The following is a 22,041-nucleotide window of genomic DNA, read 5'->3' on the forward strand; positions in this document are numbered from 1 at the left end:
TCCCTCTGTCGGACTTGCTGGTAGCGGCATAAAGGCGCTGAGCTTCGGTTGGGTGAATAAGCTCCGCACGTCCTCGATGTTGGTTTTGACTAACTGGGAGTAGCGCGTTGGTAGTTTGCCGGCCTTGAGTGACCACTGCTCCTCAGTTTCAACAACAGGCTTCGGCGGTTGCGTCGGGGGTCCTGGCTTGACTGGTTGGTCTCCTGGTGACGCAATCGCTTTCCGCTTGGCAACGGCTACCGATCGGGCCTGGGACTCGACTGCGGCACTCTTCCTAGGTGGAGGTGGCATCGCAGGAGTCACGGAAGCTGAGTTCACTGGAGTTTGTGGGGGCGACTCCATAACCGCCTGGTTAAGGTCTGCCCCTGGTGGTTCGACTGTTGGTTCCGGCTGGGCTGGATCCTCTGGTCTCCCCGGTGTAGATCGGTGCCGGGGATGTCCAACGTAAGGGGCCTCCGCCGGCAGTTGAGCTGCCGGTTTTGTACCCCCCCGGTCCATCCCTGGCGCGTCCGTCTTCCACCTTCCTCTCTTCCTCGGTGGCTTCTTGACCGGGTCACCGTACACCAGGGTCACGGTTGCCCGTGGCCCGGTGTACGTGACGCGGTATTCGAGTAACACTCCATAACTGGCTATGAGTCCCCCCAGGTGGGGGGGGGGGGGTAACTCGAGAGAGCAGGCGCACACGTCTTGCCTCATCGTAAGCCGTAGTAGAAGTCGCGCGACAAAGACTGGAGAAAACTTGGAGTGTTTTCTCTTTTATAGATACATTATGGTTAGTAGACTGGTCTGAACAGCCAGTGGGAACTACATTGGGAAACTCGTGTGTATTCGGTTTACATTGAAGTACATTCGGAAACACTCGTGTATATTCGGTTTATATTGAACAACATTCGGCAACGCTCATGTGTATTCAGTTTAAACTGAACTACATACGGAAGTATTCGTTTTACACCAAATACCATTTGGAAACCATCAGTTTTAACACCAACTAGTTCCATTACTTACTAGACGTGTTCGTTTTGAATTAACTTTTGTTAAAAAAAAATCTTTGAGAGCATTTCTTTTACATTGAGCTACGTTCGGAAACGTTTGGACGTATTTGTGTTGCATTAAAATCGGACCAATTTTGTAATTTTTTTTACATTTGCCAATACCGACAACCATTCGGTTATGTTCGTTTTAGATGAATTTTCGCCCGGAAATACCCGAACGTGCCCATGGAACGGGTTCTCATGTTAAACGTTGTTCAAAGCTTGTTAGCGCATTAAGTTTTTGTTCATCTTTTTATCGTTTTGTACATAACCCAGCTCACTGTCCATTCACACACTTGAAAGATAATAAAGATTGTTTAAATTTCTTAATATTGATATTTTGTTGTTGTTAAGCCTTTTATTATTTAACATTCTGATATTTTATCAGCCCCGTAGGATAAAGTGTGGGGGAGGGTGGGAATATGCTAGATTTTGAAGGCTGATGTTCACTTTTCAAATGCCAGGCCTGTAACCAATGGGTGGTCGGGGGATCGCTCACCCCCCCCCCCCCCCCCCCCCCCCACCGGTGACGTTTTTTTTTAATATGCCACCGGACCCCCCCCTAAGCAACTCGGGCGCTTCGCACCCTCGTGTGAGGCACTTTGTACCTCACCATTTAGCCTAAATGACCGCCATCTAAAAATCCTGGCTACGGGTCTGAATGATGCACCCCTCCCTAGAAAACTACTCCACTGGCCCCTGTATCCCATGTAACAAACTATTAATATACATATAGTTAATGTTTGGTTGGTAATAAAGACAAAATTACAACTGTCAAATATTTTATTTGCATAATAGAATAAAATTGTATATTTTTTTAATCACAGAAGAAAAAATATTTAAATATCAATCAATTACTGACAAGATTATCATGTGTTACAAACTGTACTCTCATGCAAGCATCCATTCCATACAAACTGTTGCACATCACATTTCTTTGAAAACATCTAAGCAAAAATAAAATAAAAAGTTGCTTAGTTAAAGGGAAATAACTCTTTTTAATATTCAATCTGTCATTTCAAAAACATTTTTTAGTCCCGGGTCTGACTACAGGCTATTCACAGACCGGACCGGCGATGGACATGCCCGAAACATTAGTGGCATGTAAAAATACAGTCTCACTCACTCACTCGCGTGCGCACACACATATATCTCTCTCTTTCTCAAAATTCTAGTTTTCCATAGCCCAATCGAATAACGTATTACCCCAATTCTTCTTGAAAAACACGCTTAGTAAATTCAACCCCATATGTTTACGGTACATGTGGAGAGGGGGAGGGACACTGACCCCACCCCCTAGTTCTAACAGTTCTGTGCCGTGGGAGAAAAAAAAGAAAAAAGATAGAAGTAACCACACAAAAAATATCCTGTCATCCAAGTTATGAATATTAATCAACCATGAATTATGAATACTAATCACTCTTGAATAATTCTCATGAATATCAATCCTTCTTGCAATGAAGAATATTAATCAGAAATGGATCATTCTCTCAATATCAATCCATTTTTGGTCCAGTATGAATATTTAGCATCCATGAATCATTCATAAATCACTCATGAATATTAATTAGTCTTGTACCAATATAAATATTTAGCAGCCATCGATCACTCATAATAAATCACTCATGAATATTAATTAGTCTTGTACCAATATGAATATTTAGCAGCCATGGATCACTCATAATAAATCACTCATCAATATTAATTGGTCTTGTACCAATATGAATATTATTCATCCTTTGATCGTCCTGTAAACTCATCCATGGAGTGACTGATCCCCAGAAAGTCGGCCAAAATTAAACCAACTTTAGCAGGAAGAAATCTGAAAGACAAAACAGTTTAGAAAAAATAATACACATGCAAAGACAATACACAGTGTCTAGGTTTTACAGGTGGATTATCACAGATTACGATGTTCATTTTTCTCTAATACTATAGTAGAAACATAGAACAAACATGCTAAACGGACATATCCTAGTTTTTAAACACAAAGGCATAGTTTTGACTATTGGAGCCGTTTTTTGATAACTAAAATCATACTTTACTTAGATTTTATTGTTTAGATTATCCATTTCCGAAAATTCGAAGTGTTTTTAGTTATCCCAGTGTTTTTAATATCACAAAATACATTTCTCATATTTAAAAAAATGCATGTGCGTCTGAGAAGTAACAGTTATATAGTCAGTGAGACGTACAGAGAATGAGGAATACACACAATGTTCTTACCCTTTGAGAGCCAGTGAGACGTACAAAGAATCAGGAATACACACACTGTTCTTACCCTTTGAGAGCCACTGAGACGTACAAAGAATCAGGAATACACACAATGTTCTTACCCTTTGAGAGCCACTGAGATGTACAGAGAATGAGGAATACACACAATGTTCTTACCCTTTGAGAGCCACTGAGATGTACAGAGAATGAGGAATACACACAATGTTCTTACCCTTTGAGAGCCACTGAGATGTACAGAGAATGAGGAATACACAGAGTGTTCTTACCCTTTGAGAGTCACTGAGACGTACAGAGAATGAGGAATACACACAATGTTCTTACCCTTTGAGAGCCACTGAGACGTACAGAGAATGAGGAATACACACAATGTTCTTACCCTTTGAGAGTCACTGAGACATACAGAGAATGAGGAATACACACAATGTTCTTACCCTTTGAGAGCCACTGAGACGTACAGAGAATGAGGAATAAACTCAATTTTCTTACCCTCTGAGAGCCACTGAGACGTACAGAGAATGAGGAATACACACAATGTTCTTACCCTTTGAGAGTCACTGAGACGTACAGAGAATGAGGAATACACACAATGTTCTTACCCTTTGAGAGCCACTGAGACGTACAGAGAATGAGGAATACACACAATGTTCTTACCCCTTGAGAGCCACTGAGACGTACAGAGAATGAGCAATACACACAATGTTCTTACCCTCTGAGAGCTAGTGAGACATACAGAGAATGAGCAATACACACAATGTTCTTACCCTCTGAGAGCCACTGAGACGTACAGAGAATGAGCAATACACACAATGTTCTTACCCTCTGAGAGCCACTGAGACGTACAGAGAATGAGCAATACACACAATGTTCTTACCCTCTGAGAGCCACTGAGACGTACAGAGAATGAGCAATACACACAATGTTCTTACCCTTTGAGAGCCACTGAGACGTACAGAGAAAGAGGAATACAGTGAGACATACAGAGAATGAGGAATAAACACAATGTTCTTACCCTTTGAGAGCCAGTGAGATGTACAGAGAATGAGGAATACACACAATGTTCTTACCCTTTGAGAGCCACTGAGATGTACAGAGAAAGAGGAATACAGTGAGACATACAGAGAATGAGGAATACACACAATGTTCTTACCCTTTGAGAGCCAGTGAGATGTACAGAGAATGAGGAATACACACAATGTTCTTACCCTTTGAGAGCCACTGAGATGTACAGAGAAAGAGGAATACACACAATGTTCATACCCTTTGAGAGCCAGTGAGATGTACAAAGAATGAGGAATACACAAAACATTCTGGTTACACAGAATGGCGCTCATTATTTTGTCTGTCGCGTAGTCAGGGGTTACGATAGGCAGGAGTCTCGGAAACCTGCAACAAGAACAGAGTCAAGATCAAGGAATAATAATAATACACAATAAAAGTTTAAAAGATAAAGTTTGTTTTATTTAACAACACCACTAGAGCATTATCAGCTACTGGATGTCAAACATTTGGTAATTCTGAAATATAGTTTTAGATTTTTCCATTTTTAGGTGCAAGGAAACTTTTATATGCGCTATATACTACATTCAGGATAGCACATACCACTGCCTTTGAGAGAGGGAGGGAGATAGGGAGGGAGGGTCAGAGAGAGAGGAGAGGATGGAGACAGAAAAAGGGGAGACGGAGCCAGAGAGGCTGAGACACAGAAAGACAAGACAGGACAAGCGAGAAAATAAACAGTAACAAAATGATAACAAACTCCTGACACTGATTGTGCTGACGTAGTGGGATAACGTCGGAGAAGAGACATCAGGAAAAGATGGAAACCAAACGAAAAGAGTAACGTATGTGAAAGCCTTTTTACAACATACATGTACCTGGAACTAATTTTGTGGAGAGGCCTATATACAGGCCTACCCTCATGTGTCCCAATCCACTTTATTTACTGAATGAATTTTGTGGAGAGGCCTATTTACAGGCCTACCCTCTTGTGTCCCAATCCGCTTTATTTACTGAATGAATTTTGTGGAGCGGCCTATTTACAGGCCTACCCTCTTGTGTCCCAATCCGCTTTATTTACTGAATGAATTTTTAAAAACCTTGTTTTCACTCCACTGAACATGGTCTCACTACACAGATCACTTCCGGATGAGAGTTCATTCATCAAGGTCCCCTATAGTTCCTAATTGTGACACATGTTATGGTTCACATATTCACTTCTAGGAAATGGTGAAGAATTAAAACAATATGTATGTTTAATGGTAAGCCTTCTGGCTGTATTTTGCCCATGTTATTTTGTAATATTGTGCATCGACCTTTTGGGACATGGGTATATAGCGCAAGAGACAACCGGAGTGAATCGGTTAATGAACCACCTGTTCGGACCGGTACTACAGCCAGATGCGGTCATATAGCAAAACACTGAGACGGAAATGTTCTCAATTTTGGAGTGAAAATAAATGCTTATATAATGTATGTTCGCAATGGTGTATGTTGTTAGTGCCAACGGGAACCCGTTCTATTGGCAATCTTCGTTTGAAGTTGGGTACTTTAACATCAGTTTCAATGGCAGATGACATCTGTGTAGTGAGACCCTCTGTGTCCCAATCCACTTTATTTACTGAATGAATTTTGTGGAGCGGCCTATATACAGGCCTACCCTCATGTGTCCCAATCCACTTTAGTTACTGAATGAATTTTGTGGAGCGGCCTATATACAGGCCTACCCTCTTGTGTCCCAATCCACTTTAGTTACTGAATGAATTTTGTGGAGCGGCCTATATACAGGCCTACCCTCGTGTCCCAATCCACTTTAGTTACTGAATGAATTTTGTGGAGCGGCCTATATACAGGCCTACCCTCTTGTGTCCCAATCCACTTTAGTTACTGAATGAATTTTGTGGAGCGGCCTATATACAGGCCTACCCTGTTGTGTCCCAATCCACTTTAGTTACTGAATGAATTTTTAAAAACCTTGTTTTCACTCCACTGAACATGCCCGTGCTGATGTAGTAGGGGCAGACAACTGTGGTGTGGATTCCGTCTTTGCCGAGTGCCTCCAGCTCGAAGCGAAGAGACTCATCGAAGCCGACGGCGCCAAACTTGCTGGCACAGTAGTCGGCCAGACCCGCGACACCAATCAGACCCGCACCGCTCGCCACGGTGACAAGGTGGCCGTGGTTCCTCTCTATCATACCCGGCAGAAACGCCTTCACCGTCTGAAACACAGAGTGAAGGAAGGGATGAGGGGATGGATGGATGGTTTTGGATGAATGAATGAACGAATGGATGAAACAGGGAAGTGAACGAATGAAGGATGGTTGAATGAATGAACGAACAAATGGATAAATGAATGAATGGATAGATATATGAATGAATGAATGAATAAATAAATGATTGAATGGATGGATGGATGAATGAATGAAAAAAATGAATGGTTGAAAAAAGTATGTATGGATGGATGAATGAGCGGATGGATGAATGGATGGATGGATGAACAAATGGATGAAACAGAGAAGTGAATGAAGGATGGTTGAATGAATGAACAAATGGATGAATGAATGAATGAATGAATGAATGGATGGATGGATGAATGAATGACTGAATGAATGATTGAATGGATGGATGGATGGATGGATGAAAAAATGGATGAATGAATTAAAAAAATGGATGGTTGAAAAAAGTGGATGTATGGATGGATGAATGAGTGGATGGATGAATGGATGGATGGGTGAACAAATGGATGAAATGGAGTGAGTGATGGAATGAATGGATAAATGAAGTGGAATGTTTAACGACACTTCATCCTGATAAATATATCTACTATTGGGTGGATGGATGGATGAACAAATGGATAAATGAATGAATGGATGGGTGGATGGATGGATGGATGGCAAATGTCACAGAAAATTCCCAATTTCTTGGCTATAAATTACCAATTATCCACCAATCTCATATCAAAATCTAATCATCATCAATATATACAATCTAAAAATTAATTTCATTTTATTCACATCTAAGCTGAACAGACAAAAACGGTTTCATGCTGTTGGCTTCAGATTACAGTTATCTTCCCATTTGGTTGTCCAAAATCTGGAAATTTGACCGCACAAGTAGTCTGCTGTTTGACTGTGATTATTTCATGGCAGACAGCTATGAAGTGGCAACTGTTTGACTGAAGTGACAGGGGATAGCATGTAGTTTGTAAACATGTGTAACTTGTTGACACTGAAGACTTGTTTGTGGTAATTCCGGCCCATGCAAAAGTAGTGCTTTTTGTGTAAAATGGGTGTACTCCGGCCTGTTTTAGAGGGTGTGTCTGTTTAAACCAATATGCTGTGAGAAAGAGCTGGACAACAGGGGTTGTCCTTTTCAGGGTATGTGTCCCCCATGCAGCCAAAAGTACATACAAAACTTCACGGGCCTGCTGATATTAATAAAAATGTTATAGCCACTAAGGCTATATAGAAACATAGCGAAATTAATTGTGGACTGAGGCCGTTTACACGTTTATACTGGTACTCAATGATTTGCTATTCTAAGCAACACACTGTAGGTATAATGCAAACAAAAACCAGTTGTGTATTGTACATCAAATTAGTTTCTATTGCTGATAATGTTAAAGGGACATACTGAGTTTGCTGCATTGTAAGATGTTTCTGACTAATAAAATATTTCTACGATTAAACTTACATATTATTATTAAATATATTTTCTTGTTTAGAATATCAGTGTCGGTATATTTAATATGTTTCTGGTCATCTTAATATTTGTATGAAGCCCAAACTGGATTTTGTCTTCAAATAATTTTGTACGTACGAAACAAAATAAAATGTAACCTAGTACAAATATTGGAACGATCAGAAACATGTTTAATATATAACCACTAATATTTTATTCAGAAAAATATATTTGATATGTTAAAAAGTCTCTGTTAGTCTATAACATCTTAAAAATTGCAGCAAACTCAGGAATGTCCCTTTAACATTTTGTAATGAAAATTATCTATGCAATGTATCAATCTTCTTGGGCAGTACATACCAAAAAAAAAAATTCCTTACATTTTATTTACCTGCCAACAATAGGATAGCACTTACCGTAGCATTCGGGCAGTACATACCAAAAAAAAAAATTCCTTACATTTTATTTACCTGCCAACAATAGGATAGCACTTACCGTAGCATTCGAGACAATGAGATAATTAAATAATGTGAATTTTTATTTTAATGGGTTTTTTTTTCTCCAAACATTACATAATTGAAATTGCATGATTTATTTTTCCAAGTTCATTATATGTTGAAATAACACAATGTAACAAACATGCACTTATATATACATACATATATAAAAAATGGTTCCTATTTTATTTCTCACTTTATTATGTTTTGGGTTTGAGTATACTACTAGCCTTTTAACTGTGATACATTGTTTCCTTTATCATAGATTATGTTTTGGGTTTGAGTATACTACTAGCCTTTTAACTGTGATACATTGTTTCCTTTATCATAGATTATGTTTTGGGTTTGAGTATACTACTAGCCTTTTAACTGTGATACATTGTTTCCTTTATCATAGATCTATATAAACTGGACATTAATTTATTTTTCACTGGGCTTGGTGGCGTCGTGGTTAGGCCATCGGTCTACAGGCTGGTAGGTACTGGGTTCGGATCCCAGTCGAGGCATGGGATTTTTAATCCAGATACCGACTCCAAACCCTGAGTGAGTGCTCCGCAAGGCTCCATGGGTAGGTGTAAACCACTTGCACCGACCAGTGATCCATAACTGGTTCAACAAAGGCCATGGTTTATGCTATCCTGCCTGTGGGAAGCGCAAATAAAAGATCCCTTGCTGCTAATCGGAAACAGTAGCCCATATAGTGGCGACAGCGGGTTTCCTCTCAAAATCTGTGTGGTCCGTAACCATATGTCTGACGCCATATAACTGTAAATAAAATGTGTTGAGTGCGTCGTTAAATAAAACATTTCTTTCTTTCTTTCTTTAATTTATTTTTCTGAATGACATAGTCTGAAAGTTTTACCCAGAAGTGAGCCATGGTGTTCACTTTCATGGTTTTCTGAATTAGTGAGTAGGGACAGACTTACTTAGAAGTGAGTCATGGTTTTCTGAATGAGTGAGTCGGGACAGACTTACCTAGAAGTGAGTCATGGTTTTCTGAATTAGTTAGTAGGGACAGACTTACCTAGAAGTGAGTCATGGTTTTCTGAATTAGTGAGTCGAGACAGACTTACCTAGAAGTGAGTCATGGTTTTCTGAATTAGTGAGTAGGGACAGACTTACCTAGAAGTGAGTCATGGTTTTCTGAATGAGTGAGTCGGGACAGACTTACCTAGAAGTGAGTCATGGTTTTCTGAATTAGTGAGTCGAGACAGACTTACCTAGAAGTGAGTCATGGTTTTCTGAATTAGTGAGTAGGGACAGACTTACCTAGAAGTGAGTCATGGTTTTCTGAATTAGTGAGTTGGGACAGACTTACCTAGAAGTGAGTCATGGTTTTCTGAATGAGTGAGTCGGGACAGACTTACCTAGAAGTGAGTCATGGTTTTCTGAATGAGTGAGTCGAGACAGACTTACCTAGAAGTGAGTCATGGTTTTCTGAATGAGTGAGTCGAGACAGATTTACCTAGAAGTGAGTCATGGTTTTCTGAATGAGTGAGTCGGGACAGACTTACCTAGAAGTGAGTCATGGTTTTCTGAATGAGTGAGTCGGGACAGACTTACCCAGAAGTGAGTCATGGTTTTCTGAATGAGTGAGTTGGGACAGATTTACCCAGAAGTGAGTCATGGTTTTCTGAATGAGTGAGTCGGGACAGACTTACCCAGAAGTGAGTCATGGTTTTCTGAATGAGTGAGTTGGGACAGACTTACCCAGAAGTGAGTCATAGTTTTCTGAATGAGCAAGTCGGGACAGACTTACCAAAATGTGAGTCAGTATTTTCTGAATGAGAGAGTCAAAACAGACTTACCCAGAAATGTGCCATGGTGTTCACTTCCATTGTCTTCTGAATGAGAGAGTCGGGACAGTCGAGTAATTTCTTCCCCGTCACAATCCCAGCGTTGTTCACCAAGATGTCCACCTCACCAACGTCTTCCTTCACCTGGACAAATAACACATCAATAAGATTACTAAACAGGCTCCCAGTGAAACGCATTCATTCAATTCAGTTATAGCTGTGTCCGTGCTTATGTTCAAGTATGTTCAAGCAAGCTGTCCTTGGCACATACCTAAGCTATCTTATGTGGACTGACTGTCTAGGAGAGCAGGTCAGTGCGTATTGAGAGAGAAAGTTAAAGTTTGTTTTGTTTAATAACGATACCACTAGAACACATTGATTTATTAATCATCGGCTATTGGATGTCAAACATTTGGTAATTCTGCCATATAGTCTTAGAGAGGAAACCCGCTACATTTTCCCATTAGTAGCAAGGGATCTTTTATATGCATCTTCCCACAGGCAGGTCAGCACATACTACGGCCTTGGATATACAAGTCGTGGTGCACTGGCTGGAACAAGAAATAGCCCAATGGGTCCAACGACGGGGATTGATCCCAAACCAACCACGCAACAAGCGAGTGCTTTACCAGTGGGCTACGTACACGCCCCCCCCCCCCCCCCCAAGGGAGAGAGAAGTCTGTGTAGTGGCCTTACACTACCCACTGAATAAACGAACGAACGAATGAACGATCAATGGCACCCCAGCATAAAAGTACACTTCAGCTATTGGATGTCAAACAACTTTTGGTAATACACTACTGAGTCGTTTAATTCGGTCTGGGTGGAAGCCGGTAGCAGTTAGTGAACCCAGTACCTACCACCCTTAAGGCTGATGGCTTAACCACTACACCACCGAGGAAATAAAACATGGGGTGAGGGGAGGGTTTGGGATACTGTGGGGAAAAATTACAACCTCCACGATGCACATGCATTCTAGAGCATTATGGAATTAAAATATAACACAACCACGAGATAAATAGCAGATGAGATAAGCATACATGTATATCTCTTTCTTGAAATAGGGGGCGAGACGTAGCCCAGTGGAACAGCGCTCGCTCAATGCACGGTCAGTGTAGAATCGATCCCCGTCGGTGGGCCCATTGGGCTATTTCTAATTCCAGCCAGTGCACCATGACTGGTACATCAAAGGCCGTGGTATGTGCTACCCTGTCTGTGGGATGGTGCATATATAAAAGATCCCTTGCTGCTAATCGAAAAGAGTAGCCTATGAAGTGGCGACAGCAGGTTTCCTCTCTCAATATATGTGTGGTCCTTAACAATATAACCATAAATACAATGTGTTGAGTGTGTCGTTAAATAAAACATTTCTTTCTTTCTTGAAACATTACAATTTTTATTTCACCTGCAAGGTAAAAGAAAAAAAAGACTGTTTCTTGCTTTTCACAGGCTGCTATTTTGAGACCTGTATTGTATACAGTGTAGATATCATACCTTTTCTGCCTGTATTGTATACGGTGTAAATATCATACCTTTTCTGCCTGTATTGTATACGGTGTAGATATCATACCTTTTCTGCCTGTATTGTATACAGTGTAGATATCATACCTTTTCTGCCTGTATTGTATACGGTGTAGATATCACGATACCTTTTCTACATTGTATATGGTGTAGATATCACGATACCTTTTCTGCCTGTATTGTATACGGTGTAGATATCATGATACCTTTTCTGCCTGTATTGTATACAGTGTAGATATCATGATACCTTTCCTGCCACGCGGTATATCTGATCTTTCTTGGACAGGTCCACAGTGTAGGTTGACAGGTGGATTCCCCGCCGAATCCACCCTACCACTGCACTCGACCGTAACACCGTTCCTCTACCGTCTTTTAGGTTACTGTAGGCCTTGTAGGTGACTGTAGGCCTTGTAGGTGACTGTAGGCCTTGTAGGTGACTGTAGGCCTTGTAGGTTACTGTAGGCCTTGTAGGTTACTGTAGGCCTTTTCTGCCACACAGTATATCTGGGACCTAATTCACTAAACTCTCGCAACTTTGCGATCTCGCAGTGCAATGCTAAACGACTTGCAAAGAGGATGCTTTGTTGTTTAGCAGAGCCTAAGAGAGCGTTGTGAATAAGGCCCCAGACCTTTGTTGTCTAGCAGAGCCTAAGAGAGCGTTGTGAATAAGGCCCCAGACCTCTGCTGTCTAGCAGAGCCTAAGAGAGCGTTGTGAATAAGGCCCCAGACCTCTGCTGTCTAGCAGAGCCTAAGAGAGCGCTGTGAATAAGGCCCCAGACCTCTGCTGTCTAGCAGAGCCTAAGAGAGCGCTGTGAATAAGGCCCCAGACCTCTGCTGTCTAGCAGAGCCTAAGAGAGCGCTGTGAATAAGGCCCCAGACCTCTGCTGTCTAGCAGAGCCTAAGAGAGCGCTGTGAATAAGGCCCCAGACCTCTGCTGTCTAGCAGAGCCTAAGAGAGCGTTGTGAATAAGGCCCCAGACCTCTGCTGTCTAGCAGAGCCTAAGAGAGCATTGTGAATAAGGCCCCAGACCTCTGCTGTCTAGCAGAGCCTAAGAAAGCGCTGTGAATAAGGCCCCAGACCTTTGTTGGGACATCTCAATAGACGGTAGCTCCTCCTATCTTTCAACTTCTTTCGCTGTCCACCTCCACATCCCAGTCCTTGTCTCTCCAACCGCGACAGGTGCTTGTCTCTTGTGGCTATCTGTGCCACACACCTGTTCCCCATCAGCTTTTATCTGTGAGCTTAGTCTGACCACTTTGGGGAGTGTTCAGTAGTTACTTCTGGCATTGTTAAGAGACACTTGTAACCACCTACTATGCACCCCTACTACCGGCGGTCGTTAGTTAGTGCCGTGGGCCAGACTAGCTTTATTAACGGCAGAGGACGAGGATGCCAGGTGGGTGCAGGGATATACACAGAGACTGCACCCATGGAGGAAGTTGAGACAGGTAGGCGATGGTGTGGACAGCTCAAAAGACAGAGTCAGAGGAAATTGACAGAAAGGGTCGAAACAGATTGAAATCGTGGGAGAAATTGGAAAGTTTTTTATATTAAGATAATGAGAATGATAGGCAGAGGGTGATAGATGAGAAAGATGAATGAATGTGTGAGCCAGCTTTGACGGGATTTGAACCACTGTCATCAGCTTGATTGTCCAGCAGCTTATCCACTAGACCACGGAGCTGACTAAGTTTGTTTTTATTTAACGACGCTACTAGAGCACATTGATTTTTTATCTTATCATCAGCTATTGGACGTCAAACATATGGCCATTCTGACACTGTTTTTTTTAGAGGAAACCCGCTGTCACCACATAGACTACTCTTTTACGACAGGCAGCAAGGGATCTTTTATTTGCGCTTCCCACAGACAGGATAGCACAAACCATGGCCTTTGTTGAACCAGTTATGGATCACTGGTCGGTGCAAGTGGTTTACACCTACTCACTGAGCCTTGCGGAGCACTCACTCAGGGTTTGGAGTGGGTATCTGGATTAAAAATCCCATGCCTCGACTGGGATCCGAACCCAGGACCTACCAGCCTGTAGACCGATGGCCTAACCACGACGCCGGTCTGCTATAGTATACTGTGTACTGTGGGAGAGTGGCTCCCCATCACACACCCAACTCTACCGTTCCTTTACCATGTTCCTTTTCTACCATGCGGTATATCTGATCTTTGTTGGGACATCTCAACAGTGCCGATGGAGATGGTAGCTCCCCTCCCCACTCTACAGTTCCTTAACCATGTTATAGTCTACCGCATACCTTTTCTGCCGCGTGGTATATCTGCTCTTTCTTGGACAGGTCCACAGTGTAGGCCAACACGGTGGTTCACCCACCCAACCCACCCCCCTACTGTGTTATAGGTTATGTATAGTCTACTGCATACCTTCTGTGCCGCGCGGTATATCTGCTCTTTCTTGGACAGGTCGACAGTGTAGGCCGAGACGGTGGCTCCCAGGTGGCGGAGGAGGTCAGCCGTCTCTTCGTTACCACGCGTGTTTATGTCCCACAGCACAAGGTGACAGCCATGCTGGGCAAACCGTATCGACAGCAGGCGGCCTATCCCACTCCCTGTGAAAACAACACTAAATATATTGGTATTAACATTTATATCAGTGGCAGATTCAGAAGATCCATTTAAATGACATGAGGCGAATGCCAAGGGAACTTTGGAGAGGGATCATAAAAAAATTCAAAATTAATATATAATAAAATTGTAACTGTCACAAAATTTAGGGTGGGCCCAACCTAGATCCACCTCTGTATATAATGAGAGGCATAAATAATGCAGTGTGTACTTCACTGAATATTTACTTATAGAAATGTTCATGTCATTTCATGTATATCAAAGCAAGCAGACACAGGACATACTGGTAACAATAGTAAGTGAAAGTGGATTTTGTTCAAATTGGACAGAATGTAATACAATGAATTTGCATGGTCTTTATTGCAACAACACAACATTACATATGAAAATCCTTTGCATGTGCATTGCCTGTAGGGTTACTAATCTTCATATAAAAGCTAGCTTTCTCTTCCTGTATTTTTTTTTAATATGCCACAATAAGTAAAGCTTAAAAATGTTGTTTTACTGCCCCCCAAAAATGTGTTGTGCTTTTTCTATCAACAGGTACCATACTGAGGGTAAAATTACATACCCTAAAATCTTGGAACTTAATAAAAGGAATGTTTTATTTAATGACACACTCAATACATTTTTGTTATGATTATATGGCGTCGGACATATGGTTAAGGACCACACAGATTTTGAGAGAGAAAACTCGCGGTTGCCACTTCATGGACTACTCTTTTCGATTAACAGCAAGGGATCTTTAATATGCATCATCCCACAGACAGGGTAGTACATACCACGGCCTTTGATATACCAGTCGTAGTGAACTGGCTGGAACGAGAAATAGCCCAATGGGCCCACCGATGGGGATCGATCCCAGACCGACCGCACAGCGAGCCAGCGCTGTACCACTGGGCTACATTTCGTCCCTTCTTTTCGATAAGCAGCAAGGGATCTTTTATATGCACCATCCCACAGAAAGGGTAGCACATACCACAGCCTTTGATATACCAGCCGTGGTGCACTGGCTGGAATGAGAAATAGCCCAATGGGCCCACCGACGGGGATCGATCCCCATCGTAGACAATATAGGAAACCCACTACATTTTCTTAATGCAAGGGATCTTTTATATGCACTTTACAGGAAAGCACATACCACGGCCTTTGACAAGTTGTGGTGTACTGGTTGGAACAAGAAAAAACCCAATCAGTTGAAGGGATCCACTGAGGTGGTTCGATCCTGCGATTGAAACACCTCAAGCGAGCACTCTAACGATTGAGCTACATCCTGCCCCCCAATATCTATTACATCCTGCCCCCCCCAATATCCATTACATCCTGCCCCACAATATCTATTACATCCTGCCCCCCCCCCAATATCTATTACATCCTGGCCCCCAATATCTATTACATCCTGCCCCCCGATATCTATTACATCCTGCCCCCCCAATATCTATTACATCCTGCCCCCCGATATCTATTACATCCTGCCCCCCCAATATCTATTACATCCTGCCCCCCAATATCTATTACATCCTGCCCCCCCAATATCTATTACATCCTGCCCCCCCCGATATCTATTACATCCTGCCCCCCCCGATATCTATTACATCCTGCCCCCCCCCCCCCCGATATCTATTACATCCTGCCCCCCCAATATCTATTACATCCTGCCCCCCCAATATCTATTACATCCTGCCCCCAATATCTATTACATCCTGCCCCCCCAATATCTATTACATCCTGCCCCCCAATATCTATTACATCCTGCCCCCCCAATATCTATTACATCCTGCCCCCCCGATATCTATTACATCCTGCCCCCCCAATATCTATTACATCCTGCCCCCCGATATCTATTACATCTGCCCCCCCCCAATATCTATTACATCCTGCCCCCCAATATCTATTACATCCTCCCCCCCGATATCTATTACATCCTGCCCCCCCAATATCTATTACATCCTGCCCCCCCCGATATCTATTACATCCTGCCCCCCGATATCTATTACATCCTGCCCCCCCCCATATCTATTACATTCTGCCCCCAATATCTATTACATCCCCCCCCCACCCCCCCCCCCCCCCCCCCCACCCCAATATCTATTACATCCCGTCCGTACATAAATCCTGCATCTGCATCCACCCCTGCTTTCGATTCCGGGTTGTTTCACCCTAAAACCATTTCAAACTCTGCATTGTCCTATTCACCCAGGGTTGGTTCGCCCTCATTTGTACCGAGTCGCTTTGCCCCTCAAATAAATACATTTATTATAGTTTTGAAGTCTTTTTTTTCTTCTGTTTATTCATTACCAAATATTAGTTAATTTGCTGTCTTTGAATATTAATGCCTTATCAGCTGTTTACTTTCTGTCAGCTGAAGCTAGGCGAAATCAACATACCATACTCGGCGTTTGAACCTCAGCTGGGTGTGTAGTATATTTAATAAGAAACCACAGCACATCAGTGGTATGCAATGTGAGTCTAATGCCTGTATGTATTTTATGTAACTATATGGCTTGTGTAAATGATATTGGAAATAAACAAAATTATAACATTATTTTTATCTGTAAATTTTATATAAACACACAATATAGATTGCAATGTGTGACATCTAAAAATCAATAGATAGATGTCTGGGTCGTACCCTCCGGCGGGACGGGGCAGTTGCCCGCCTGAGAATCTCACTTTTTTTTTTTTTACTCCAGAAAATAGCATACACATCTCAGGGTTTAATTTGTATAAGCCTAGTGTTTCATTTGATTATAAAAAAAGTAGTGCCCCCTCCACCCCCCAAGATTTTGATCAGGGTCCAGCCCTGGATGCACTTTATTAACAAAATAAAAATTTAGAACAAATCAAAACATGGGGCGAAACAACTCGGTTAGAGGTACAAATCGACCCTGTTCAAAACAACTTGTTAGCCCTGCTTTATGTTTAGACCCAGCCGTAATATTATACCATAAACCGGCCTTGGTGGTGTCGTGGTAGGCCATCGGTCTACAGGCTGGTAGGTACTGGGTTCGGATCCCAGTCGAGGCATGGGATTTTTAATCCAGATACCGATTCCAAAACCTGAGTGAGTGGGTAGGTGTAAACCACTTGCACCGACCAGTGATCCATAACTGGTTCAATAAAGGCCATGGTTTGTGCTATCCTGCCTGTAGGAAGCGCAAATAAAAGATCCCTTGCTGCTAATCGGAAGAGTAGCCCATGTAGTGGCGACAGCGGGTTTCCTCTCAAAATCTGTGTGGTCCTTAACCATATGTCTGATGCCATATAACCGTAAATAAACATGTGTTGAGTGCGTCGTTAAATAAAACATTTCTTTCTTATTATACCATAATATACGAAGTGGGCGGTGGCCTACGTGTATGTTTCTCTTCTTTTTCTGGTGAATTGCGATGTAAATAACACTATTAGTAAGCTCTGTCAACAACCATCAAGCTATTTTATTGCAATCAGCGAGTAGTTAGGACTGCAAAAAATAGCTTCCCACCCTAACCTTTGTGGAACAGCCCTGAAATCATATCATTTTTGCGTACTCTAGATTGATAACCTTTAACCCTTCACTCTACGACCCTAAGCCAACAACGGAAACATGGACCAAAGCGTTAATATTTACCTGCCCCCGTGACCAGCACGAGATCTCCTGCGATATTCTTCGCCTGGAAGCTGGTTGGTACAAACGTCATCACGATGGCCTTGATCCAGTAATAAATCATTTTCAAAATAACTAAAATTGTTTCTATAACGAATTCCATCTTTGTGTTTTTATTATCAACAACGGGACAGCGTTCGGGGCTATTCGGACAAGTCCGGAGATGGCTCAAAGGTCGAAAAATTGTTCGGCGTTTTTACTTTTGTATCGTATAAGGTTGTTTTGTCTAACACCACCACTACAGCACATTGGTTTATTAATCATCGGCTAGTAAATAACTACTATTCCTATGCCAGACAGGGCTTCTAGATTATGGTAGCCCCACTCCCAGGGCTAGTAATATTCAATGTTGGGCTAGTAAATAACTACTTGTGCCATGTCAGACAGGGCTTCTAGATTATGGTAGCCCCACTCCCAGGGCCAGTGATATTCAATGTTGGGCTAGCAAATAACTACTATTGCAATGACCGACGGCTAGTGCATTTGTTTTTATTAAATGTTGCAGTTGTCTATTTTGTAAATATGAATATCCTGCCCCCACCCCAACCCCCAACGTCTGTTTTTTATGCTCTATTTCCCTCTTTAGGTGACATATCTGATTATTACTATTATTTAGTAAAATTTTATTAACTTAAAGTAGGGTTAGTGACTGCTTAATCGTGGCTAGTATATTCTTAAAATCACTGATCCCATGGCTAGTGGATTTTAAAAAAACATTCTGTAAGCTCTGAAATATTAAACTGTTCGTTATATTGTTATTGTTTAACATCCTCTCATTTTGAACATTATACATTATAATTGTGGTTTAGTCGTAGATTTACGTTTACGTGCAAAACGTGGCTCACGATGTTTTGTGAAATTAGGCCCCAACATTTCAGTAGTGAATTACTGTAAACATGGATGCCGAATAGGTTAATTTCAATGGAAATTATTTCGTCTGTCACAGTTCCCATCCCGTGATCCGGCTGTGTAAACAGGAATGTAACCTCTTTAATTAGCATGAAAAGTTTATAAATAACTGCATCTGTGCCACCTTTCTCCAGGTGAACAAGATCCAGTACAATGTTAGGTGGTTCGATACACATATGGAAAAACAAAATATCAACGAGTTTCCAAAATGTTGGTTAAATCAAGGTTGGAAACAGATAAAACTGTTTAATATGACTACCAAATGCGAGAATGGCATTCGGTTTTGCATCAAAGAACTGTGTTTGTTATCAAACACTGCTTAATGTACTGGGTGATTTGGCGGAGATTTTATCTTGGTGGCATAGAAAGGGAGACATTAATTAAGTGGCACGTAGAGATTTGATTCCACTTTTTGGGGGGGGGGGGGGGGGGTTGTTGCGGCAATCTGCTTCAGTCACCGACGCGATACACATTGTATGGTAACCATACTTTTTAATTTGTTTTAACTACACCACTAGATCACACTGATTTATTAATCATCGGCTCTTGGATGTCGAACATATGGTAATTTTTGACTCGTAGTAAGATGCTCGAAACTCTAGTGGTATATGAGCATGTAAAAATTATTCGCACTCGTAGTAAGAGGAAACTCGCTACATTGTTCCATTATCAGCAAGGGATTTTTTTATATGCATTGTCCAAGAGAACCGCACACAGCACGGCCTTTGATATGCCAGTCGTATGAATGGGAAACTGTTTAACGTGCACATTCAGAGCAAGCTGTTGTAGCGCACGCCTGTCCTGGGCACAGGTACCAGCCTCAACCGGTTCTTCTGTCCAGGACAGGAAACGGCGACAGGCTTTATTAATCAACGCAGGTGAGAATTTTTTATTTGTGCACGACACAATTATTATAGGTTCCACCTCCTTAATAAAATAAAATAAAAAAAACCCATGGATTGGTTTGTGCCTGCTTTCAACAAAACACAAGATAACGCAATGTCAAGATATAACATATATTTTCATGTAGGTGGAATTCAAAACTAACAAAATCATTCAGTATGTACAAATATAGTTCACAAATGACTTAAAACGTCATCAAGATGAACAATACAAAAACTGTGAATTGACGGTCGGCGACTTTGACGGCTCGGCCATGGAACATGCACACACACAAAAACACAAAATGGAGGAAGGGAATGTGTTATTTAATAACGCACTCGACATATTTCATTTACGGTTATATAGGGTCAGACATATGTTTAAAGACCACATATATTGAGAGGAAACCCGCTGTTGCCACTTCATGGGCCACTCGTCGATTAGCAGAAAGGGATTCATTATATGCACCATCCCATACAGGACAGCACATACCACTGCCTTTGGTGTACCAGTCGTGGTGCACTGGCTGGAACGAGAAACAGCCCAATGGACCCACTGACGAGAATCGATCCCAAACCGACCGCGCATCAAGTGAGCGTTTTGCCACTGGGATACGTCTCGCCCCTTACACAAAATGAGCCCAGTTGACAGTAGTTATGAAAGAAAAAAGAAATGTTTTATTTAAAAAGAAAAAGAAAGAAATGTTTTATTTAACGACGCACTCAACACATTTTTTATTTACGGTTATATGGCGTCAGACACATGGTTAAGGACCACACAGATTTGGAGAGGAAACCCGCTGTCGCCACATAGGCTACTCTTTTTACGACAGGCAGCAAGGGATCTTTTATTTGCGCTTCCCACAGGCAGGATAACACAAACCATGGCCTTTGTTGAACCAGTTATGGATCACTGGTCGGTGCAAATGGTTTACACCTACCCATTGAGCCATGCGGAGCACTCACTCAGGGTTTGGAGTCGGTATCTGGATTAAAAATTCCATGCCTCGATTGGGATCCGAACCCAGTACCTACCAGCCTGTTGACCGATGGCCTAACCACGACGCCAGTCGGTAGTTAAGAATGTATACGGTTAATAACTAGGGCAACCATTTTATATTAGTAATTTCTTTTAAAAGTATTACTGAAGATGCACAAAGCCGGCAATAAAGGTAGGAAAGAAATGCTTCATGCACATTCAACACCCACCTGCTTATACGAATTTTCTTCTTTTTTAACAATATTTTTTTCCAGATTGACTAGACTCTACACACCATCTCCCCCATCCCTCACACCGAAATTTCGCTCGTCAGTCTAGACCTCCCAACAACACCTTTGAATACATTCCAGCACACGTCTGCTTTAAACTCGCATTTGTGTCCCAATCAATAAAGTTAGTTTGTTTTTTTATTCCTCTACCGCGTTTCTTTTCTACCACGCGGTATATCCGATCTTTGTTGGACAGGTCAAAAGTGTTGACGGAGAGTGGCTCCCCCACCCTCACCTCAACCGTGTTATAGTCCACCGTGTACCTTTTGTCTGCCACACAGTATATCTACTTTGTTGGACAGGTCCACAGTGTAGGCAGAGACGGTGACTCACCCCCCCCCCCCCCACCCCCGATCCCCTTCAGTTCCTCTACCGTGTTATAGTTTACCGCATACCTTCTGTGCCGCGCGGCATATCTGCTCTTTTTTGTTTAATGACACCACTAGAGCACAAATGATTTACCCACAAGTGAAGTTTTACATATATCGAAATCCACGGAAAACGTACCACCCTATTTTTATTTATAATTGCTAACGCCTGTGTGGAATCGCTAAAAAAAAAAAAAATAATAATAATAATCCTACACAATAACCCTAACCCTTGTATATAATTTTGAGGTTATTTTCTGCCTACCAGAATACACCCAGCTTTACTAAATCAGTTACCAGTTTTATTAATTCATCTCTCACCCCATTTTACCAGTACAAAGCCGACTAGTGCGTCTTCAGTGGACTAGAGTATATTATATTATGTGATTGTTTTCTTTCACAACACACCGCAGTGCACACTGAAACAACAGACAACTCTTATTACTTTCAACCCTAATTAAAATATGTCGAGTTAAATACAATGTTCCTTCCTATTACTGTGCCTAGATTTTAAAAAAAAGAAGAAAAAAGTTGTGAAACTTATTTTATTCCAGTACGCGCCATCCCAGTAGCGGATCCAGGGACCTGGACCCCCCCCCCCCCCCCCCCCCCCCAAAAG

General features: G+C 41.9%; 1 protein-coding gene across 1 annotated transcript; it reads right to left on the reverse strand.

The window, feature by feature from the left end:
- Positions 1-1,800: 1,800 nt before the first annotated feature.
- LOC121377522 (epidermal retinol dehydrogenase 2-like) lies at positions 1,801-18,197 on the reverse strand. Its single transcript, XM_041505548.1, has 6 exons — positions 17,960-18,197; positions 14,149-14,333; positions 10,249-10,380; positions 6,237-6,481; positions 4,524-4,649; positions 1,801-2,853 (listed from the first exon to the last, which is right to left on the reverse strand). Exons 1-6 carry the CDS (start codon positions 18,096-18,098, stop codon positions 2,760-2,762), a joined length of 921 nt encoding a protein of 306 aa, XP_041361482.1. The 5' UTR covers positions 18,099-18,197; the 3' UTR covers positions 1,801-2,759.
- Positions 18,198-22,041: the final 3,844 nt, after the last annotated feature.

This window comes from Gigantopelta aegis, chromosome 7 (genome assembly GCF_016097555.1).
Source record: "Gigantopelta aegis isolate Gae_Host chromosome 7, Gae_host_genome, whole genome shotgun sequence".
Lineage (NCBI taxonomy): Eukaryota > Metazoa > Mollusca > Gastropoda > Neomphalida > Peltospiridae > Gigantopelta > Gigantopelta aegis.

Coding starts and splice junctions, on each gene's coding strand:
- LOC121377522 (XM_041505548.1), bottom strand. CDS start 18,098: ATGGAATTCGTTATAGAAACAATTTTAGTTATTTTGAAAATGATTTAT. Junction 6,482..10,248: donor ACACCATGGCACATTTCTGG/GTAAGTCTGTTT, acceptor TCTGTGTTTCAG/ACGGTGAAGGCGTTTCTGCC. Junction 4,650..6,236: donor TTCAGTGGAGTGAAAACAAG/GTTTTTAAAAAT, acceptor TTCTTGTTGCAG/GTTTCCGAGACTCCTGCCTA.